The sequence below is a fragment of the Ixodes scapularis genome, unplaced genomic scaffold, assembly GCF_016920785.2.
Source record: "Ixodes scapularis isolate PalLabHiFi unplaced genomic scaffold, ASM1692078v2 PGA_scaffold7__128_contigs__length_106722199, whole genome shotgun sequence".
NCBI classification, from domain to species: domain Eukaryota; kingdom Metazoa; phylum Arthropoda; class Arachnida; order Ixodida; family Ixodidae; genus Ixodes; species Ixodes scapularis.
The window spans coordinates 90,094,816-90,119,432 of record NW_024609882.1 but is presented as its reverse complement, the minus strand read 5'-3'; the positions used below and the strand labels follow the sequence as shown (position 1 = coordinate 90,119,432).

General features: G+C 46.4%; 1 protein-coding gene across 1 annotated transcript in view; it reads right to left on the bottom strand.

The window, feature by feature from the left end:
• LOC8024924 (LARGE xylosyl- and glucuronyltransferase 1) overlaps nt 1-24,617 on the bottom strand; it is a 121,873-nt gene that overhangs the window by 24,839 nt on the left and 72,417 nt on the right. Inside the window, exons 10-15 of the mRNA XM_040211030.3 lie at nt 23,832-24,041; nt 19,561-19,662; nt 15,561-15,648; nt 7,693-7,817; nt 2,032-2,187; nt 135-241 (exon numbers count right to left, since the gene is read on the bottom strand). Coding sequence (XP_040066964.1) covers nt 135-241; nt 2,032-2,187; nt 7,693-7,817; nt 15,561-15,648; nt 19,561-19,662; nt 23,832-24,041 — 788 coding nt within the window. The remainder of the gene's footprint in view (nt 1-134; nt 242-2,031; nt 2,188-7,692; nt 7,818-15,560; nt 15,649-19,560; nt 19,663-23,831; nt 24,042-24,617) is intronic.

Here is a 24,617-nt window from a genome sequence, read left to right as displayed (position 1 = left end):
CATCCCAGCGAGTCGCGGGCCGCGCGTTTAATACCCCCGCCATACACACTGCGTGCAAGAACAGATCTTCGTACCAACGCTTCCACCGGCCTCAAAATGCACGCGGAGAAGGCGACTCTCACTGCCAAGCCCACCTGAAGGTGAAGAGGGTCCCCATGTCCAGCATGGAGAGCAGCTCCGCCTTGGACTTGGGGAAGCTCAGCCGGTAGCGCTGGGTCTCGAACGCGGGCACAATCAGGGCCTGCACACCACGAAGGGGCGTTCAAACTGGGTTCCTAGGATCCCCCAGAGCAACCTGAACGATGTCCCCAATTTCCTCTGCCATATATCACCTCTGCCCCAAGTACATAAAGCATTCTTTCTGTTTAACCCTTTAATGGCAGAAATTTGTTTCAAAAATCCGGCGGTCGAGTTTTGTGTTCAAACGAATGGCCTAAAGAAAGGGTCAAAATGCACAGCTTGTTTCTTCCTCTGCACAGCGCTTGCACACTGCTCAGGTCCTGAAGCATCAGACGGAAAGAGGGAAGGCAAAAATTCCTCCCTTTGCTTCCGTCGGATTTTATTTTGGCACGTCCACGGTGGTTTCAGATTTTGAACCGGAGGTACCTTATGGAGCTTCTCCGTGGATCGCGAGCTTTCATTCTGGGAACTAAAACCTCCCAAGTGTAAGTCTGAATTGGAAGAGTCCTACCGCTGCCAGAGCAGCCAACACGCAAAGTGACCATCCCGCACACGTTACCTGCGCGGAGCGTCTAATTTCAGAACTAAGTCCCAGAAAGCGAAACGGTGCGTCAATGTAACGTTTATAGTTTGCCAAAGACGGAACAAATAGCGACACTTCCCGCGGTGCGCAGTTTTGCATTTAGGCGAACATTTTCGAGTGTGCAATCGCAACGCTGGAAGGAGGCGCTGTTGGCAATTCATTTGTTTGCGAGCTTTCGGTCAAATGGAAAGACACACAATCCCCACCTTAGCACCGGTTGTTGCAAGGTTCGTGAAATATTTGAAGAGCAGTTCTCCAGGTAAATAGCTAAAGGACTCATTAGCGAGAGATTTGTTGGAGGTTTTTTCATAGCCCCGCTTGACGACCAATCCCCTCTCATCTGTTTTACGGCGCAGCAGAAGGACCTCGCTAGATCCCCAAATTCGTGATTTCCATAAAACTCCATCGTCCCAGAATATTTTACATCAACAGGCTCGGAAAGTCTGCCTAAATGGGGCGACCGGAGAGTATCTTTGGGGGCGAAAAGACGGCTTGTGTTTGTGAACAGAAAAAGTCTCTATAACGGAGGTCTCCCAACTTCTTGGCTAAGGCGCCGGATGAGGCATCTGTAGCATTCTCGAGGGCCAGGAAGAAAAATAGTAATTATAAACGAGCCAAATCTAAATGAATAAACCTAAGTAAGAATTTAAATGCAAATGAACGTTAGAGTCAGCATCAAAAACCCAAAGTTGGCTGAACACACATCGTTCAATTTGAAATTGAATATTGAGCTACGGTAATTATGACGTCGCGCAATAATTGTTACCGGGAAAATTTGCCAGGCATAAATCAAAGCGCATAGAAACTTTGGCACATTCGCGCAGTGCAAAAGGCTAACGAGGATGATGGAACTAATATACTAACACAATGTACACGAGAATGCAAAAGACTTCAATTCACAAAAAATTGTCAACTTTTAATTAGTGAAGATAGACGTATAGTTCCATTATAAACTTGGTGAAAGTCATCAAAAACCACTCAATCGGTAAATTTTAGAAAATCTTCGAGCACACAGCAAGTGCGGTGGTGCGAAAAGATGCCCGCGTAATTTTTCCGTCTGCTACCATCCGCATTTTCCCCCACCAGCCTCGTGCACATTGCATGACTGCAGTGTCGGGAAAAGTTTGAACATTGTATGTGCGGGTGCCGATTTTTCCAGCTCCTTTATGATCGCAGGGATTCCTTGTGGACACCCTATATCGACTGATGGCCCTTGCGTCTCTTCCTCCCGGGTAGGTGCAGGCTCCCCCGCGGCTAGGCTCCCCCACCTTGCGTGCGGACTCCAGCCCCAGGGCAAAGACGGAGCGCTTGAGGTACTCGTAGAGGCCGTGCATGGGCAGGAAGTCGATGTCCGTGAGGAAGACGAAGGGCGTGTTCACCTGCTGCAGGGCCACGTTGCGCAGCAGGTTCACCGGGTAGAACGTCTGCGGGGCAGGGAGAGCACGGGGACTCACTCTCGGCTGGCACGGACGTCCCACCAACGTCCCCAGGACATTCTTGGGGGGAGGCATGCAAGATGGCGGGACGAAGAGACCGGGACACCGTCGTCTGCTGCGACCAGTCGGCGCCACGCCGTCCACCAATCTCAGCAGGCGGCGATGTCCCGCCGTCTTGCATAGCCTCGCAAGGCGGCGAAATCAAACTTTTTTTTTTTTTCACGCAGAATTTGGTTGACGTTTTAAAAACAGTTAGATTGAATGATAAGGACGACTGGAACACTGGACAGGACAAGCGTTACTGTCAGGTGAGATCTCAATGAAGAAATAGAGAAAGAAAAGGAGGAGGTCAAAAATTAAAACTCGAAAGAAAAACTAAAGTGAAAAACTGTAAAGAAAAATTTATGCACATGCAGCTTGAGCTTTTTATGAAAATGTTATTCACAATAATAATTAAAAAATACTTAGACTAATAAAATAAAAAAGAAATAAAAAGAACAATGAAAAAATTGGTTGGTGCATAGGTGTACTATGCTGCACAAATGTGTGTAGAACTACGTGTGGGTGGAACTACAGTCCCTGGATCCTGGGGAAGTAGCGCCATTGCCTCCCCTGCCTGCTACTTGGACACAGGCACAGACGTTGAAAACCTCGGCGTTCGTTGCCATGGCAGTATCCATTTCGGCCAATTTGTATCATCCAAGCTTCGAGAGGGCCATTCTAATCCAGTTGCACCAAGATCGCCATGGAGCATCATCGTATGAAGGCGTTCCTCGCCAATATAAACTTCTTTAGCACCGTGTATGCAATCAACTTATCAATCCTGCCCATCTCCACTGATCTCTTAGAATGATATTGTTCTTATTGCGTACAGTAAGACAAGATAATTAGTTTTCAATGCCTCCAAGCACCAAAACTGCATGTAGTGGCAGTACAAAGATGTACGCTAGTTTTGCCAGTGTGGGGGTAGCAGGATCTCGGCATACAAGAATCGTCTCCATAAAGCTACCCATCGCCGGCAAATTTAGATTGGCTCACCAAGAACGGAGAGGTCAAGGACAAGTTGCTAGTCTCACGAGCCAAATTGGCAACCGTACGGGGAGCTTGGCGCTACTCTCCCACGATCCGGCGATTTTTGGGTGGCACAAGAACTGAGAGGGAGGGGGTCAACGCTTCGCCGAGTCGCGCGAGAGTCGTGTGAATTGCCCGTGCCGCAGAGCATGCAACCTCGGCCGCCGTCCAGAGCGATGAGCGAAGGTTGCTGAATCACAGCTGCCAGAGCGGAGTCTATCCCCGTTTTAATCGGACAGGGGCGCGTCGCATGGAAGCGAGCAAACGAGTGAGTGAGCAGACAAGAAAGGGCGGGCGTGCGCACTGCGCGGTTCTCGGCGGTGTTAGGTATCTGTGTGATGTCACTTCCGTGATCAAGTTTCGTGGCGTCAACCTCCTAGCTTTGCACCGCCTTACCAGCGCGGAGAAAGACATACTGTAGTTCTACGTCAAAAATTATATGAGCTTGATCATGCAGACAAAGATTGGTAAGCACAGAATGTGTAAAAAACCTTCCAAAAAAAAACTTGTAGTTTTTTTAACTTGGTGAAGAAGGAAGAGCAGTGGAGCTTCTGTTCTCAAAGATGACTTTCCAGGTGAGCGATTTGCTCTTCTTTCGCAAGGGAATTATCGTTGGCTCCGAGTCCACTGGCGGGACTCGGAGGCAACAATAATCCGACTCTCAGCCTTCCCCTTTTCTCCGGACCTAAATTTCTTTCTTAGTGTCGTCCGTGTCACCTGTCATGCTGCAAAGTTGAAAGAATGAACAGTCCTCTTTACGATGTTCAAAACTAAAGAACGTTCATGGGTCTGTTCCACAAATCGCGACACAAAGATCCCATATTTGAACAAGACTTGCCTTTATCACGGTGCGGTAGCTTCAACATAGTGTTGTGATCAAAAAGACACTACAGATTATAAAAAGGTTAAGAGCTGGGCTAGCTGGTAGCGATTAAACATAATGAAATAAAACGGCGCAAAAAGGTACAAAAGGAAGCAACAATCCGGAGAGGTCTGAGCATCGACTCGCAACCACATATTTTTACTGATAGACAAGAAGAAAATGTCCATTGTTCCACGTATTCACACACATCTTGTGCCTACGTACTCATTATGGCACGTGCCGGACCTTCGTTGTCAGTTTCAGGGATTCCAGCTCCTAATTGGACAAGGCCACTGACGCAGTGCTAATGCAGTTTCTTCCACCACAGTGGATGTAGAATGCCTCAATTACCTCAAAGTGTCACTTTTTCTTTGTGCTTTCACAAAACTGCGGGCCCTTTAAAGGTCATATGGGTCGACAGCAAGGATTGATCCACAAACATCCTAAACCATGAGCCCATTAAGAAGTGAACAACAAACTTATTTATACTTATGACTGTTCACATATAACTTTGTATATATACATTTCTTTATTATTTTTTTCATTGCATAGTCAATTTTTTACCAACAAACTCAGGTGTTGTGGGATTAGTAACACCATCTATCACACACCACTTGACAAAGGCCTATCACACATTCTGTGTTTGCAGGTCTCTGTCAATGTAATCAAACTTGTTTATATCGCGGTAGTGTTCGATAGATAATGTTTTTTAAATTCCAATTGCTTGGCCGATAACACCTTCTATCGTACTGAGTAAAACACGGGACTATGGCAAAATATATTAACCTTTTGAGTCTAAGAAACAGACACAGGCTCTCTAAAACAGCATAGATGGCCGGAAGAATGGATGCATAGCGGCAGTTCGACGATGACATGCGCCACCTAACCACATGTTTTCTTTTTTACTTCAGATAATATTGTTTAAGCCTGTTTGCTGAGATTTATCACCTATCCGTTTATTTATATAAAATAAAATCCCGGATGCCCCTTTTCTCTCTTAAAATTGAGACCAAATATCGCAAAGTGCCCCTTTTCTGAGATATATAAATATAAAAAAAAAAGGACGTATCGTGGTGTTAGGTCGTGCTTTTAACGAGAAAAACAAGGCACGCGTGGCTGTAACTTTGGGTTTTTTGTGACGCTTAGGGGAGATGCATTATGTTTGCGCCCTAAAATTGGATCTATGGTGCCCAACGTCCATCAGCAGCTGCTTTTTGTTTTACAGCGGAGCTGTTAAGGGGGCACACCCCCTGGGAGGGTAAACTTTTGAACCCTCGGCTTAAAATTAATTAAATTTACACGTCTGTCGGTTAAGTGGGAAGGAAATTACGGCAGCTTTTATCAGCAACTGACCTACATTGTTTAGTTAATCTATCGTCGAGAAACTATCACAATATTCAAGATTTTTATTTGCAGTTATGTAGCAGAATGCCTAGGAGGTGCGGCTATGGAAAGCCTTTTATAAAAAGTCATTTCTATCAATTTTCTCTTCTGCAAAATTGGTCAACTTTTTGGTCTTCTGTGTCTTTGTCAACACTTTTTATAAAAGACATCCGTGAAGTGACGAGAAAATTCCAGGAAAAGTGAAGAACGAGCCTTCCCTGTATTGCCATTATCAAACGATAGATAGACTAAAATAGATTTTATACCAAAAAGTAGAACGGAGAAAAATGCGTTCAAAGTGCTCGAAACCCTGCCTTTTCTTTAGCTTCGGTGGACGGGAAATAATTTATAAGGAAATAACTATGCAGTGTAAACCAGTGAAAATTTCTGGGAATACTCTCAAGATGTTGGTGGATGTAAATATGTAATTATTCAAAATACACGCTTTTGGCAGAAATTGTTTTTTTCTGGGTAGTGTCCCCCCTTGAAGGGGGGGTGCAACAATTTTCGAACTTCGGTCAAAGATTTCTGGAAGTTTCCCTCTGACACTTCTGAAGTAAAGAACCGAAAACCGATTTCGCCTGCGTGTCCTAGTTGCTGCGTAAAGAAAAATAGACTGGAATTTCGGGCACCCCTCAACTCACTCCCAGCCTTCAGGGTCACACCTGGTCCCCCTCCTAGTGACGTCATTCAGAGTGCCGTGTAGGTTCCCGTTTGCTATCTTGGAGGACGCTTCCTCTCCCTCTCTCTGCTGACACTAGCGGGCGTTAGGCTGCAGCTTAGAGCCGAGCGAGGTCACGTAATCTTTTCGCCGTAGTTCCTTCGGCTGCCACTTGGGGCTGCAGGTGGTGGAAAAAGCCCGACTTTTGGTTTGCGATTATGCAGCGGAACCGCAACATTTTTAATGAAGGAGGTGCTTTCTCTATCCTCCGGGACACGATAAACAACGTAAAAATGACGACATGCAAATACTTTTAATCATAAAATCGTTGCACCGCCCCTTTAAGGGCTTGTTTCCCAGGATTGTGTCCCCCGCAAAGAAACGAAGACACCAAATTCTGGACACCTACCACCATCTATGAGTGACGGCTGCAAGCCACGTATCTGGTTGCCGCCGTCGCTCACAGATGGCGGCAGCCTTTCCACTCTGGCTTGCCGACTTGCAGCCGGCCATTACTTTCCATTGTGCAGCTCCGCTGGTCTTCCTTGTTTATCAAAATAAACAAGCCTTTTTTTTTATATTGCAGTTTTTAGGCGCTTGTTTCCAGCTTGAGCGGGGGCGGGGGGGGGGGGGGGGGGGGTCACGTGGGGAGGACCCCGGGGACAAGGGGGGGGGGGGGGGGGGGGTCATGTGACCCCCCCCCCCTCTCAGTACTTTTTCCCTCCTCCTCCTCAAGAGCTGCGCTCCAATTCACCGTTACAGGGAGTTGTAAACGGCTTTTACTTTTTTTATTAGAACTTTAATACTATTGAGCATTTGTTCCATACAGGATGCATATTCTGCACCAGATGCCTTCTCTGCACATTTAATAATCTCATTCGCAGCACACTATGAAAAATTCTTCCAAATAAAATCACTATTTGATGTTCGATTTGATATTCAGCTTTTTTTTTTCTTAACTGAATTCAGTATTCGATTCAATAACTACTCTTTCATATTCGCACACCCCTAAATAAAATATCCCCGTGACATCCCTTAAAAGATGGCGAGAGAGTTGAGGGGTACTCCAAACTTTAATTTGTTTCACTTTCTTCTCAAATAAAAACTAGCACGCGGGAAAAAAAATGTTAGTTTTATTTCATAGGAAATAAAGAAAAATTTCCCTAATTGATTAGTCAAACTCCAAAAATCATTGCACCACCCCTGAGACGAACCGGCAATCGAGAAGTCGACATGTCGGCGACACCAGATGTCGCCGGGACAGCTCGGAAAGGAAAAAAAGTGGAGCAAGTACACGTTTATCCGGCCAAAATGTACCTCCGGTCCCACTCACTGGGTTCTTCGGTCGACGGAGCCACACGTTCCGCTCGCGCATTTCACCGACACAAAGAAGGATGCCAACAGTTAATTATATGCGTGCAAACTAAATCGGGACCATAGCGGATGCATCGACGTGGCGAAACGTGGCTTGCCGGAAGTTGAAAGACGTTCTGCAAAACAGAGAAGCGCCCCTCACCCCGTCCTTGTAGACGATGTGGTAGCCGACGTTCTTGCGGCTCTGCAGGATCTCCGAGCTCAGGGTGTAGCTCAGGAACTGCTGCACTTCAGAATCCGACATGTACAGTGCCAGGCTGATGGGACCTGTCATGGAGGCAAAACAAAATCATCCAAGGGACAGCAAACTCGCCAAAGAATCTTTTCGTTCCGATACGTTCATAAACTCAAGCCCGATTACGTCAAACTCGGGTACTTAAAAATATTCCTTATTTCAAATGGTTAAAACACTCCCCCGAATTTCTCAACTAAAGGTATGGGGACCTTGTTGGTCCGTATCAAACTTCCACGCCCGCGACGTTCTATAACCCCGTTTTCCCAAACACATCAGTCGCAGGACGGTTTGCACGTGCCGCGACGAGGATTAACAGCTGCACAAGTTTCAAATTAAACGATAAAAAAAGAATATACTATATATCGCAATTTAAGCATCACTCAAATAATAAGGTTAGTCTATGAAGTGTCCAGCCCCGATATGCGTCAGGTGAGGGCGGAGGGCGATTGGAGTCTTCTGGGGGTCACCAGCCCTCGTCAGTAAGAGTCCTGTGTCGTGGTGCGGGTCATTTGTTGGAATGGCAGAGTCTACTATGTTTGAATAGAAGATTATTTTGCGATAAATTTATAATATTAGCTTTTCCACATCCGCGCCCCTCACTGACAAAATTGAAGCTGGTGAACCCACACTACAGAGAAAAGAAACTAATAACACGCGTGCTACTGCGTTGCTCGGTTACACCTGTTTGTTCCCCTCGCGGCAGATTTATTAGAATAGTTTGTTTCACTTGTTTCAAAACCCCTTCAGCATGCTTGTGATTGTCATCGAGGGTGATTATACCGTTTAAATAATAACTTACAAATTACTTTACCTTAAAAGGCTTCCCGTGTTCATATTTCTGTAGGCGTCACAACGTTAAGTTTAAAATGGAAATGCAATATGCCATTTATGACATAATAAAATAGTAAAAAAAGTGTACTTCTAACATCTTTTATGCAATATGACTGTTGAAAAATCAACAAACGGATTTGTCAATTGATTAGTCTATTAAAAGGGAACGATCAGTTGGATTAATTTTTTAATCAAGCAACAGCTCCAAACAACATTCAATGTTTTATGAAAGTTGTGATTTGTGCAAGATAACAAAAATATGTGGGACCAGTGATTGTATAAAAACCACAACGCTAAGATTATGAAAGCATCCGACTTAAAGGGGCCCTGCAATCATATTTAGGCGTCTACCTTTTATGCGGTTTCCAGGTCTCTTGGGGTTCGGGCAAGCCAGCGGGCACGGAGAGAGTGACTAAATATCAGTGCGTCATATTTTATCCGGACGACGCGGAAACCTCCTCCACCGACGAGGGCGACCCGCGTAAGCGAAAGCGCGCAATATCTGACGTCTTTGGTCCTGGGCTTACTACTGGTCAGAACCTCTAAAATCTTTTTTTTTAGTCGAGATACAAAATATAAGCGTCGCGAACTGTTTCAATTATGTATGAAAGTAGTTTTTGTTCGGTATATGAGATCAGAAAAGAAACAAATGCAGTTTATAAAGTACGGAAACAAGAATTGACTCGTCGACATACCCACCACCAAGCGGCGGAAAAAACGGCGCATATTAGAAAGGGCTAGTGTGATGATGCGCCGACGAACGGCGTGCGTAGAAAGGACCCGGATGTACGCGGCGACGCTGCGGTCGAGGATCCGACCGGTTCCGAGCGTTCCGAAGGCTTTCGGCGCCGGCTTTGCTGGCGATTTTGCCATTTGGCGGTATGGCAGCGCGAAGTGGCTCCCGTTCTAGACTGATATTTACCCCGTGTTTGCTGTCGTTTGTGGCCAATGAAGTCTTATGCCGAATTAGTATTTAATCGTGCAGCAAATGCAATGAGAGCCGCCCTGACCGCCCGCTTCATACAGCCTATCCCACACGTGCTTTAGTGGCGCCCTCTCGAGCCGTCGACACGGAGTGCGGCAGCCGTGAGCGCTCGATGAGCTCACTATCCCTCCTCTAGTTCACTGCCGCTCAAGCCAGGACCTAATACGTCATGAAGGAGGTTACTTTTTGCTTGTTTTTGTAATTCTAATTTGCCTATAACTTTTAAACTAAATTGAAATTTGAGAAAAGAAAAGTTTCATTAAGTTTCTACGTTCAGTGCGCTCAGGATCTGTGCAAATTAAAAATCAGTCAAAAAGTTGTTGCAGGGCCCCTTTAATAATAATCGCTTTTTTGCTGAATTTCCAAGCATGTGAAACGATACAACACAACCTTTAGTAGGGAGAAACGACAACAATAACAGCAAGCATTTAATGAGGAGGGTTCAGCTCAGCCGGAAACAGGCTTGCGTCGATAATATACATGCTTCTGAACGTGCGCCCGTAGCAGATGACGCACAACAGCATCCCCGCTTTCGCATCTTTCCGATTTCGGGCGCACAGTGGCGACACGGTTCTATCTCGAGGCGAATAAACTGACTTCTTTATAACTGGTCTCGACAGTGTAAAAGACAAAAGAAGCTGTATGCCAATTATTCTACAATGCCAAAATTGCTCACTTGTGAAGTGCAGACACAGCGCATTATTAACACACTGAATAGCTCTTTCGTGAAAATAGGAGCATGGTACTGTTTTTTTTAGTTGTACCCCACACAGAAGTGCAGTACAGTATAGACCATGCACTTACAACGTAACCGCTTATAGTGCAGGACCGGGTATAACGCGGTTTTTTTAAACCACCGGTTCGCCTCCCATAGAACTCCATGTATTTACATACCGCTTAAAATGCAGGCGCGCGAAGGGAAATACCGGTTATAGTGCAGTTTTTGGCACAGCCCGCCGACCGCGCCGCCGACCGGAGCAGCGAGCAAGCTTCCCTGCGACACTAGATAACGGCGCTGATGGCGCGGGGCAAGGATGTTGCTCGAAGAAGTGGGGAGAAGCGAAGAGAAAGGCTTCAGTAGGGACGCACGCACGTGTCGTTCACGTGCGTGCGTCTCTCCGCCCCTCCGCTGCGTGGAAACAAAGAAACAAACAACCGCGCCGACAGACCAATCGCAGATCGAGGAGAAGTGTTCGCGAGCGTCGCATGCCGGTCGCGGGCCGGCTGCTTGTATCACTTTTATCCGCAAACATGGCGTCGGTTCTGATCGTCATCGTAGACGGCGTTCTTCTCATCGTTCTGCGTAAAAGCGCTATCCTTGACTGTGAATTTTCGTTGTGTGTCGTGTTTTTAACCCAGCACGTACTAAAAGGGAAGATCCACCTACTCGTGCGGCGATGTCGTGGCGGCGCTCTCAAAACGGCAGAAACGCCCGTGCCGTCGTGTTTGTTTACTTCGACTACAGCGGTGATTTCTAAGCATTTGTGTCCTCGAACATCGCCCGGATTTCTTATTTGGCGCATTTCATGCCTGTGCTCAAGTTCGAGGTATTACTGGCGCGTACCGTATGAAGGATGCGAATTTTCACGCGTTTTCATCTCCGGAGAAAAGTGATTAGGGTTAGCAATCCTGACCGCTCGCAACGTCTGTCCGCTACCCGCGACGCCGTTAAAAGGCTGCGCCAGGCAAAGGCCGCTCATTTCTTTCAAAATGTGTGACACACTTGAGACAGAAGTGTACTAGTCTGGTGAAATAAAGACTTTCCTCAAACTAAGCTTTATTTTTCATCTAACATAAAATAAATTCTTTTACGAAGGTAAGTTGTCTCATGGCATGTATTTTGGGCTGAAAAATTGATGTTTTGGTTATAGCGCGGTACCGCTTATAGTGCGAATTTTCGCGACTCCCGCGACATACGTTATATGCGGTCTACACTGTAGTTCAGATTCAATTGGAAAGAGGAATGATGAATACGAAGCTTAATGCTCGCAGGAAAAAAAGATAGCAACATCGCAAGCTAGTGCAAGAGAAATGGAAAAAAAAGCCATGCACAAAATAGCTTGTTTTTAGAGTACCTGCTCAACTTGCAAGTTATATACAACATGTAACATCACCCCACTGGAACACATTAGAAAACTTCAATGTTGGCTTTGGAATCACCTTCATTTGCCATGCTCTCAATAGCGGTTTTGAATGTAGAGATAGTAAACAGCGCGCGAATAACTGGCATGGGTATTCCGAAAATGTCTCGAGCTAGAGTAGCTAAAAAATTAGCCGGAGCTCTCTTTACGTGCTTGCATTAAGCACATGTGATAAAATGAATCCCCCCCCCCCCCCCAAAAAAAAAAAAGTTTTAGCAGAATATTGAGGTTGCAAGATACATTCTGAATTAGCAGTGATCCTGATGTTCCAGCACACGTCGACTGGACAGAGAAGAGTGAATCACTCCGAAACACTGAGCTCGCAAAAAATGCATTTTTACGTTTCTGGATCCAATCAGTGCTACAAAAAACTCTTTTCCCCAAAAAGCAAACAAATTGCAAGACTAATTTTGATTATTGCGGCATGCTTACATTCGCTACCTATTTCGCTATGACATGCCAAGGTAGAAACTCGTTTTGAGTGAAAAGCAAAATCCAAACGAGCTTCTACTTTGTTGTGTCAAACCGAAATATAGGTACCAAATGGAAGCATGCCGCAATACTCAAAATTAGTCCCACTATTTCTCTGCGTTTAGGGAGAAGAGCTTTTTTCTTAAAACGGACTTTATTCGGGAAATTAAAAAAGTACTTTTGGTCACTTGAAGGCTTTTTTGAGCTCGAGAGTCAAAGACTCTCAATTTGACAGACTTGTGTACCACAAAATTGAGTGAAGAAACTTGCGTACAATTGTACACCAATTCAATTTTCCTGCCAAATTGAGTGTGTTACACTTTTGCGTTATACTCTAGCCAGCTTAGCGTTACATTTTTGCATCAATCTTGTTTTAGGAAATCTGTGAAACTCTAGCGAAAAGCACCTTTCCGCATAAACTGGGGAATTTGGCCATTTAATTAAAAGAAGACTAAACGAGGCTTTAAGATTTCAATATGAGCAATTCATTAATAGTTTTAAATAGTCACATGCAAATAGTGAATTTTGAGCTCCAAATGAATAGTGGCTCTGGCCGAATATTTTCGAATAGACTGATGTTGCCAGGCGTTTGGCGCATGCGTGACGCAGCCACAACTCACAGGAGGAAATCGGCAGAGCCCAAGACTGTTTGTGCCGTTTCGTGCTTTGCCATCACAGAGCCAGGTTGTCGCACGTGCAGAAAAAATAAAGTTGCCTCGATGCATCGCGGCAATGGTGGCGTACCTAAACTGGCTGGCCACATTGGTCTATTGAATATCAAATAACAGTTCACTACCATGCAGCGTGCTTAAACGAAAATTCAGGTGAACTCACGAAGGTTGTTCCCAACCTTGCACTTCTTCCCTTCTAAGCCCAGTGAAATTTAATTTAGCTATATTTAGGAACTGTGGCATAGAAATTATAACGGTGTCACAGCTATCCTAATCAGAGAAATTTGTAAGTCTGCTTGCTATGTGCACTTACTATATTCTTTTTCCAATTTAAAATTAGACGCCGAAAAAAAAAAGAACCAAAAAAATCCAGCACAAACGATGAGCATGGGTTGTGAAGACACTGCCTCCTAACACCTACTTGCGCATCATCGCGACGGGTTGGCCCCACTGACGCACTTCTCACCGAGCGCCTGTGCAAGCTAACTCACTGCAATTACCGTATATATTTGATTATAGTTCTACCTTTTTTTTTTCCAAAAATATAAAAAATTGAAAGCCAACCGATAATTGTGACTAGAAAATTTCGACCTACATTCGTGTCCAAATTTCGCGACCCCACTGAGCGCGTGGAGCTATAGAGCCCCGGAGCTGGAGTTTCCGTAATGCCACGCCACGCTTCTTGTTTCGGAAAGCTTTTGGTGCATGGCAACGACCAAAACAGCAGCAGCCGACGGCCCTTGTGGCTGCCTGCCGCTGGCGCGCATTCATCGGGAGTCAAATTACACGTATGTTTGCAGTGCGCCGGCCGGCGCCGATTGCGCATGCGATGCACCTTGCCCCCTCCCCTCCTCCTCGCAGATGTGCAGCAAAACAAATATGGAGGTTACTTTCGGTCCCTGCTGCTCACCGCGGCATTGCTGGCGTCTTTGTACATGGTCTTTCGTTGCTTCGCCCGTCTCCACCTTCTTTTATATGTTGTTGTCGCCATTTTGCAACGATGTCAGCGAGGTACTGTTGAGAGTTTGCGAGATTGTCGACAAAGCTGATGAAGCTTCTGACGAGGATGACAATTCTGGAAGTTGTGACGATGATGAGGTTTTTGGCATCGCACTGTGATTTAGCCGAGATTGCTGTACATAAAGGTTTGTCACTTTCCTTCGCCCAAACTTTCCTCCGTTTAAAAAAAAAGAAAAAAGGTCAACCTATATTTGTTTTTATTTCTGGCGAGTTTAATATAAAGGCATATATTTTTGTTACTCATATTCAAGTAAATACGGTAACACCTAGAAAAGTATGAATATCGCAGTTCAACTCAAAGCAAATACAAAATAGTGTATTTTAACCTACTATTTGAAAATATGAATATTTTGACAGGTTCAACAAAACAAAGGAAAAAAGCATTCTAGTAGTTAACACCTGAATCAACGTTGAGTAAAAGAAATAAAAAAATCATGAGGTTGCTTCTTTTTTTAGAGCACCTTTCCAACTCAGAATAATGGGCTCTAATGTTTGTATCGTAGTGCAAAGTAGGTATTAGGGACCCACAGACACTTGTGTGGTACGTAGGTAGTACCTCTCTAACTATGTTTTTTCTAAACTACATTAGGTTTTGCACTAATTTCAGAAATTTAGAACATGATATCGACAAAAATAAAATTTATTTTTTAATACATTTTTTTTGTGGGGGGGGGGGAGGTTTAGAGGTGTCTTTATTTAAACAAATTTTTTCGTGCATATGCTAAACATAAAGAAATTTCCGCGTCTCCTATGGCATGGAAGGACTCGGCCATAAGCATTCGTGAGAAAGCAACTGCAAATGTAATTTATAGTTACAGTTTAGGTTAAAAAAAACTCTCCACTTAGGCTGCTTTACAAGTGTCACATTTACGGCTCTAGAAAGGGAACTTCGAGGGACGAAGCAGCTCACTTTGGGAGATCCAAATAAACAAAAACCACTTTGAAGATGCGGGGCAACCAAACAGACATTCTACTACACTTCTATGTTCCACTCATTTGGACAGTTTCACCTAGACAGTCTGCAGCCTGCCATAGCCTAGGCAGTCCGAGCAAGCGAGAGACGGGCTGCGGCATAAACCACAGTGCCTGCAATGCTTCCCCGACCAGCGCATTTAGTGTCCCGTCCCATCCGCGCATCAAAAGTGGTCCCCAGGTGACGTCGAAAGTCAAATTTGGGGGTTTTACGAGCCAACCCAACGACGGGCATCTGGCACGCCCCAGCGGAGGACTGAGGATTAATTTGGACCACCTGGGGATCTTTTGATGTGCAACCGAAAGCTCGGTTACACGGCGCCTCCTCCGCAATAAGCCTCCGTCAGATTGCGGGCACCTCGGCTGGGATTCAAACCCGCCACATGGGGATCCGTAGGCCGGCGCTCTCGTCTCGGAGCCACCGAGGCGGCTCCCAAGTGACGTCGCAGAAGCAGGCGTGCCGAGACGTTGGAAGTCTCGACCCTGGCGTTACCGGTCACCGGAAGATTCAAAAACCTTTTTGAGAAAGCGGAGCAACCAGGCAACCATTCTGCTACACTAAAACGTCCGCTTGTTCAGACAGCTGCACCTGAACATTGTGCACCCTGCGGTAGCACTGGCAGCCTGAGCCCGCGAGAGACAAGTTGCAGTGGAGCGCGTGCAAAGAGAGAAGTGGGCACCCACCCTCCCAGTGTTTGCAGAGCGCTTCCACCATCTGGAGCCGGTCCATGGACAGCTGGGCAACCAGCGTCACGTCGTTGCCCTCTGGAGACTGGAAAGGGAAGAAAGGCGTTCGTTTCTCCAGCCGAAAAGAGGGAAAAGGTAAGGCTGGGCTGAGTATGCACTTGACATCTCCTCTTAGCACTTTTTTTTTTAAAGTTAGATGAAACTTAGCTACAGTCGAATCTCGTTAATTCAAACTCAAGAAGGGCTCGAAATTTGTTCGAATAAAGCAAAGTTTGAATTACTGGGAGTTTTCTCCCATAGAAATGCATAGGATGGAACCTGCATGATGGTTCCAATCGACAGGGTTTGAATTAACGACATACGACTGTAGCAGTTTCAATCGAGAAGATTAAGCCTGCTTCCTTGAGCTGCACAAATAAACTATACATTGTGGAAAGCTGAAGCTCCACCGAGATTTGATGCTAGCAGTGGGGTTAGGATACAAGATTTTGTGAATGTGACGTTACTCGAAGCGAAAGATGAAAGGAAAAGACTAAATTTATCTATGAGGAGACATCCACTTAAGCCTAATTTGTCGAAACCAGAAATGACATTGTGGGCGCCTGCGTTCATTTCTTTTAGTGAAACAAATTCGTCAGCAAGAAAAAAAACAATGTCGTCTTTTTGCTCGTAAGTTTGTTTTACTGAAATACAACTGAATCTCAGTGATACTACGGAGGCTGGTGCAAATTTCTCTACGATATGAATCCGCATCATTTTCTAGTCAAAGCGCACTGCGTACGTGAAACTTTTCAAACGTTCTGAACGGCCGACACCAACGCGCACCTTGTGGCCAAAGGTGAGGTCACGAACGGCCACACAAGCTCCCTAATCTCTGTCTTGGCAGCTCATCCCTGCACTGCACCTGCTCTCCTGGAGCCTCTGTTGGGCGGCGCCGTTGGCACGCTCCGTTGTTTGGTGCTCGCGCGTTTTGACACTGCTTGCACTTCGTTTGCGCGCGTCACCGATCAGTTGGCGAGTTTGCTCTGCTTTTTGTCCGTGAGGCGTGGACATTACCTTGTGAAAAGGCCCTGCCGTCGCATGGACTGTAACTTTCAGTAGTGGCGAATGGTAAACCAATGTCCGTGCCTAGAAGCCAAGCGAGGTTCTTTACTCCGCTTCATTACTTTTCAATTTAGAGATATACTTTTCAAAGGCTCAACCTCACTGTTTTTCTTTTCTCTAATCGTATTAGTTAACCGTCGAAATAATAGATTTGGCAAGATGGCGCTAGCTGCCTCCCGATTAAAAGGGTTCAGCCACGTTCATCCATCCATCCATTCGTCGAGGGCGTCATACACGGGCCCCGTGATGGAAGCGGCATTTGACCTTTCGTAGCGTGTTCCGTATTGGGTTGCAGCAGCCACCGACACTTTTGGAGCAGATGCAAACGTTTGTTAGCAACATAAAATATTGTTTGAAAATGAAAAATTGAATACATCGCTGAATAAGTTTGTCTTTGATAGTTATTGAGGGTTCCACCTTGATACTGGAGCATGTTCCCTATTACCTTCGTAATAAGAAAGGATAGGGCACAAAAGAAACAGCTTTTTGGAAGCAAGGCTCCGGTTGGTGTAGGCTCCATTTACGATGGGTACTAAAAAAAATGGATAAAAAATGAATCACAGCGCAACACTTGACTTTGTACCCTCCAATTTTACACCTGGTATGCTCTATGATTTGATGAACCCAACCAAGCGATACCATAAGTATAGACCTTTGCAAAAAGAGCGCTCTGGCCGCCGCCATTCTGCGAATCGAGCGACCCCTATCAGCCAGAAATTTCTGGCACCCGCCTGAGCTGTCGAAATCCAGTCAGCATGACTCCCCACCTGCATTTTGCATTCGGAGTTCACCGGCTTTTCTTGGAAGTTTTTACTTTATTCGCCTGTTTAGGATGCTTACCCTTTGTATGTTATCTTCCACTGTGAGAACCAGGAAACACTAGGGTGCCTTCATGTGCGCTTCGCACATGAAGGCTCCCTAGAGAATGGCTCGTAGGCTGCTCGGCCTTCGCAGGAAATGAACAAAAAGAGCGAACGTCAAGCAGCTCGCAACGCAGGCAGTTCCAAGTTCTTGGAGGATTATTTCCGTCGAGAGAATCTCCAAAAACCCTTCCCGGCTGTGTTCCGGGTCTTCGCAAAAAATAGCTGATAGGGTCGGGTCCGGGGTGTGGGGACAGAATAGACTCGTTCGTTTATTTGCTTTGTAGCTGCGCAAAAAAGCTGCTCTCTTCTACATGTTCCCCAAAACACGCCGGACTCCGTCCGATTGTCGTGAAGTGACTATCGTCGACGCGGTATATTGGATATGCTGTGTTATTTGAGACCTTTCTCAAATCCTGTTCGGATAACGCGGCACCGTGGGGTACGTACAATATATGTTCCTCGATTGATGAGACTCGATGAATTTTTGGATATGCTGTGTTATTTGAGACCTTTCTCAAATCCTGTTCGGATAACACGGCACCGTGGGGTAGGTACAATATATGTTGCTCGATTGATGAGACTCATTGAATTTCATGTTGTGGGCAGGGAATATCCATGCAGTTCGGATATCCTATGTGGTCAAATATTTTGAACACACACGGCTGAGTGTACGGTGCCGTAAAACGATGAACATAAAATGAAACAAACATTCCAGTTGCATTTGTTCTGTCGCGCACAAACTCACCAAAACAGCTTTCATTTCTTTGTTTTCATTCCCAAAAATAGAGCACTGCTTTCTTAAACACATATATAAATTATGTTCGCCACAGAACACAAAATAAAAAAAGAAAACGCGGCAATTTAGCCTCCACCAGCGTCCGGAATTGCGCCTACGCAGGCTGCCACAGCTCACTGACGAGAAGCTCCACAGCTCAGCGCAGTCAGGCAACACTGACGTACACTCTCGAAACCAGGGGCGCGCGCTGTAAATCGCTTCGTTCGAGACTGCCGCTGGAAAGGTCTATACATAGTTATTAAGCTCCTTGTCATTGCCCGTTTGCTTCGTAGTTTCTTTGGACTGTAAACATAATTTTCATAAAATGACAGCAAAAACCAGCATATTTGCTAGCCTGTCTATTAATAAAAATGCATCCTCCAAATTTTATGAACCTACCAAACTCGAGACTTTAATATTATAGACAGCAAAAATAACCACCCCAAATACTGTGAAAACCTACTCATGTGCTTTAAACGTGAAACTGCCCTTTGGTGCAATTGGAGCCAGAGTGAAATGGACGTTTGCTGCTCTTTCGATCGACAGCTGCACGGGAACTGCCTTGGCTACTGTATTTGTTCATGTATAAACCCACATTCTTTTTTGTTTGTTTTTTCTCTTTCATAATGCAGCATTTTTGAAATGAGAGATCATGCAATCAAGACCAAGGAGTGTAGACCTGTCATAGCACTGAGCATAATTCCTGAGCCTATCCCGCTAATCCAGGCGCTCCCCCTTGTCAGCCGCTCCTCCTAGCTCGACATGCACGGGCTTCCGAGAGGCGGCACGGAGGCGTGCGACAGACGCGATGATCGAGTGATCTCATCAGGAGTACAAGCGCCTGCTTCTTTCATCGATTACTAAACCAATGAAATGCGGCAAATGTCCCACGATTTACGCTTTTACTATTTGCGTTCGTGGTTGTAGGTATGCGTTCGAGCATTTGACCGTGCTCTGACCTAAGATTAAACAAACTATACGGCAACTAGAGACTTTGAGAAATACATATGTCTACCATTTTCCTTTCCTCTTACCTCTCAAAATATTAGGATCAACCAATAATAAGATATTTTTATTTTTTGCTTCACTAAGCCTATTTCGCTGCAGGTGTGGCGCAATTCTTAGCCAAAATGGTACTTTGGCGCAAGATGTAGCAGACTTTCGGTTATGGTACAATTTGGCGCAAAGGGTGCGGCACTTCCGTCGCTGCAGGCGGCATTGGCCTGCTGTGGAGGGGAGGGCACAGCCCGCTCACCGGCTCGTAGTCGTACTCGATGTAGTAGAGGTGCGTCCGGTGCTGGGCAACCCTTGCTCGCCTGAAGTCGTAGCAGGGGTCGTCCTCATCCAGCAGGTTCAGCTGCATTTCAAAGACCTTTGTAGGGCCACTGCTACGCTCGAAGCTAATGAAACTTCAGTCACCTTGTTAGTGAATACCATGGTTGCCAGTCATCTGCTTCACTTAGAATCGCAGGAAAAGCAAATCGTAACTAACGTCACTTCCTGCGCACTAGGCAACAAAGGTCAGGTGGGGCGGGAAGTGTCAATGTCCTACGGTAAGCGACAGGCTAAGAACTGTGCGGCAAATTCACGTCGGAAGGATTCATATTACACCACCAGTCAATCGCATCCGCTCATTCCTTGAAGTCACTAACGTCGCATCTCGACAAATCGACGTCATTATTGTTTTCGACGTGGTGCACGCCGTTTCGACGCCGGCTTCTCGAAGTGACCCTGGTGTGCATCGCAGAGCTGTGCTGGTGTCCACTTTTGTGCACGGAAGTTGCTCCGTTACGACGTCGAAGTTCAATGGTTGTGTCACCATCCAACCTAGTCGCCATTGACGTGCTCATTGGGGTACGTTGACAGCGAAGCTCGGACTATCGCGCAAATCTCGCTCGAGGAGACCGACAAAAGCGGTGCCGGTGGCTTCTCTTTATTTCTCAAGCGCTCGCTCCCGAGACGAGTCGCATCGCAAAATCGTGGCGGCGCGAACGTTCCTTCGCGGCGATTTTGCGGGGGCGTGATGATGTTGCGGTAACTACATCGATGCAACACACTGCTTGAAATACCCGAGTGGCACCATTGCCGTGCTGACTCACCTGACTCCGTTGGCTTCCCTGCTCGCTTTATTAAATGGCAGAAGATTCTGATAACACGCCTTCCAAGAATCAATATCTGTTAATTTATCCGTAAAACTGCCGCCCTCACCAAGACACGTCGATGTGGTCAGTTGAATGGTAAATTAGATAAGCAGGAATTGTCTCGTCCTACCAATGTTACGCATGAAGGTGTCCTGCCGTCACCTTCGACAACGTGAGATAGAGAATCTACCGGCACTCTGCCTCGTACAAAATAATGCAGGTACCTTTGCCGGATCGTAACGATGTCGTCCAGTTCAAGAAACACTGAACTTTGCTCCCTCCGATCGCGCCTGATTTTTTTCTGTGGGCTATTCCGAGATAGCTTACATAAAGCGAGAGCAAATTGGATGAAGGACTGGCCTAGCTTCCAGTGTGCAATTGAGAAAAGTTGAAAAAATGCCATTTTCAGATCATGGTTTCCGGCCAAACTTGTTATCGTGGCAAGGGGCAATGAAGCAGAGTTGCATGTGCTTCCCATTAACCACGTTCACTTGTATTCCACCGGACAACTAGCCGCACTTATGCCCAAGTCGTCGTTGATCCGAACACTACGATTACAAGTAGGCCATCTTTCGGCGTTTAAAAATATAAAAAAATAGAGCCAAAAATAGGGGTGGGGCATCTCTCGGGATATTACGGTATATACAGGATGTTTTATTTTATATCCAACAGGTTTTTGCAAACAAAAGGCGACAGACGACTGCCGTTTACACCATGTATTTACCGGGCTTGGTGGACATTATATAAGGGGATAAGTGTCCTGGAAAGTTGGCTAACTAAAATCCTTTAATTTCTTTTGCCAACATTGTTAGCGGGTTTTATGGCGCAGGAGGTGACTAGACTGTGCCAAACTAGGTGAACTAAAAACCTCTAGAAAAAGTACACTAAGACAGAAATTTGGCTATAGTTTGTGTGAAATCCCTATAATTTCGAGGAAAGTTAAAAGACGGTCAGATGACATGAGGCTCTGCCGCCCGTGCGAGTGCTTGAGCGGGGTTCTGCCGAACATAGTCAGGGGTGACACTCATGAAATGTACTTGGGAGCAGGCAGGGGAGCAGCTGAAACTACATTCTGGAGCAGGCTAGGAGCAGCCCAGGTCGGTTTCCATTGCACTCGTCTTAGCCTGTGTCTAAGACGAGCACGGGAGCAATTTCAATTGTGCTCAGCAGCACAGATGAACATGAGTGGTTAGGGACCTAGGTAGATGGGATAACAGTGAAACAGATGCGAAAACTTGAAACTTTGTGAGCCTTAATGAGAACAAAAAAGCAAGTACCATATGCTTCTGAAGATAGCACCCTCGATATTTTCTGAGTGGCTTTCAGCTGTTCAAAATGCAAATCAACACTGCTTGTCGCACAACCGACACGTGCTCGACAATTATATGTGTGAACCACGTGACCTGCGTAAGCAATGGACGTGCAGTTGCGCGGAGGAACAGGGCGAAGAATTTCGAGGTTATCCTATTGTACAACTCAATATCGAAGCAGGAGACTACGATTAACGGAGTTATCATATTCGAAGCGATAAGCAGGAGCGAGGTTAAAGTATGCTTGCGTGAGAGCAGCTGGCCGGCAAGGTTTCAAATTGGACCGCGTTTCAGTTCCCGCAAGATGAATCAAGATTCATCTTGCGGGAACGTGGTTCCAACTTCTAACGATGAAGTACTAAAAAGGAATCCTTTGGTAATGTGTTTTCAACTGGCTGACGTCCGGATCCCGGGCCGCAGAGCCTCAGGCAATCTGACGCTTAACGACTGGACCTCACCGCGGCCGACTTGCTTAACCACTCATGGTTGAAGAAGAACAAACAAGTCGTAGCTGGTGCAGCGCTTGGAATCCGACCCCCGAGTTTTTTTCGCGCACTTCCGACTCGGAATTGATACACAGAGAGAATAAACAGGGCAAAAGATTGCAACTTGCAAGGCCGACCAAGCTAAATGTGCTCATTGTTGCCAACCGAGTTGGTAAAAACCAAGACAAAATACTTTTTTTTTGGCACATGTTTTGTGATTTGGTGCATAATGACGCGAGGTATTGGATGTGGCGCAGTTTCCACAAAAGGGCGCAGAATGGTGCAGACATATGTGTCTGGCGCAAATGGCGCAGCCGTTCCACCCCTGATTGTGCACTTCCCTACCCGAGGGCCTCCCCCACGTGAATACCCCAAAAAGACACCGGTCTCATTTTTGCAGAGACTACACAATGCAGTTCCTGCTCATCAAAAGGAAGGAGTGGGCACTGGTTGAGCATCCCATCGCGTCGAATTGCGGGAGAGAGTCAAACCGCGATAGTGTGTCGGCCGTGGGGGAGCGTCGCCCATGGGAGTGTCGGCTGCGGAAGATTATAAAAGGATCAGAGAGAGGCAACAAGACCCAGCTTACCTAGCACCATATTTACTCGCATAATGAATGCACCTTTTTTCCCAAAATGTTTACACATATTAGGGGGGGGTGTTTATTATGCGAGGTAAAATTTTTGCCTTTACATACTTCGTGCAAATGTATTAAAGGTCAATATGACACGGCAAGGTACTGTGGCACGTCTCCACTGACGGAGGCGTACCCACGGCTGGTTGTGGGTGCGCCACAGTAACCATGCTTTATAAATTGCTAACCTTTTTAGGGCACTTTCGGCCTGCCTTTTGCTGAAGGAAAAGTGCCCTACGAAGCTCACTCAGCACGAAAAGCAAGAAGACCGTTCTTAGGCGAAACCACTTTCACGATTTCACTGTCCGAAAGCGGAGCACAGACGACGGCAAGTTTGCCGACATGAATGCAACCGACAGGCAAAGTATGCCCGGGGCTGAGCAATTCCTCGACCCAAGCAAGGGTGTGCGCCGCTCGGTTTCATGATCTAAGCTCGTTATAACAGACCTTGATTTTGACCAAGATTTCGGTCTGTTGTAAGAGCAGTATGTTGTATGCAGGTATGAAATTGAGTCAACGGTGCGTAGAGGAAAACCAACCAAACTTCACAAATCGGTATGTTATATCCAAATGTCTGTTGTAATCAGGTCTGTTGTAATCAGCTTAGCCTGTAAATCACTTCCGCAACTACGCACTTGCAGCCATTACGAGAGCAACTTGGCTTGGCTTGACTTGGCCTGACCGCTTGGCGGAAAAAGAAAATTGTCCTTGTGGCTAGCTAAATTGGTCGCAATTCGAGACTCGCGGAGCAGAAAATTGGAAATGCGTTCCTTACGCGAAGGAAAAAAAAAAAAATATTGGTACCTGCTGGGGGGGGGGGGGGGGTGCATTAATTATGCGAGTAAACAGGGTAGCTGGCACTCTCACATATGGTCTTGCTCGCCGCGGTCAGACCAAGGCAAGCGAGGAGGCTTCCCACGTAGAGCCACCGCCCCGGAAAGAGAGGTCCGACTCACGGCGTCCTGCAGGTGTGAGGCGTGAGCTCCGGCCGAGGAGGAGGCGGAGCCGTTGCAGCCAATGAGCTCCCGGCGCAGCAGGTTGCCGTCGTACTCGAGGAAGGTCAGGTACAGGTTGCGGAAGAACTCCACGTGCTTGTTCTTCACCTTCAGCTTCTTGGGTGAGTTCCAGTGGATGATCTTCAGCTCCTGCACCTCCGAGTAGCACAGCTGCACGGCCAGGAGACGCACACTGAGCAGACGCACGGCGGCACTGGAGCCACCCACACCCTCGTTACGTGGGCGCCCTTAAGTGCAGTTAACGGCGGTTAGGGGTGCCCATGGAACTGCAGGGTGTACAGTTGGCAGTAGGGGATGACCATACAAGAATGAGTGCAGTTCGAGATGTCCGTCGGGCGCCTTTAACCACAGTCCAACCTCAGTTACACCTGACTGCGACTAAGGATGCCCGTGCAACAAGGCCATAAGTTACGCTTTAGGTTGGTGACACTTTGGCCCTCCCCTCGCTTAGAATTATTACTGCCAGTTGCATCGAGACAGGTGAATTCCGCTGCAACCAAATTGACAAGAAATACGAGAAAAGTAGACGTGGGAAATTCATCGTCGTGCAATCGGAAAACGGCAATGAGATATTAGTACCGGTGGCACACCTCGAGCTTCAATTCTGCGCTCCCTCCTTCTTGATTAATTTCTTCGTAAAGGATCGCATTTTTGCCAGCATCAATGTGGACAAAGACGTGCCAAATCGTCCGCAATATCTGCCTTCTCTTTTACCTGCCGCCTTGG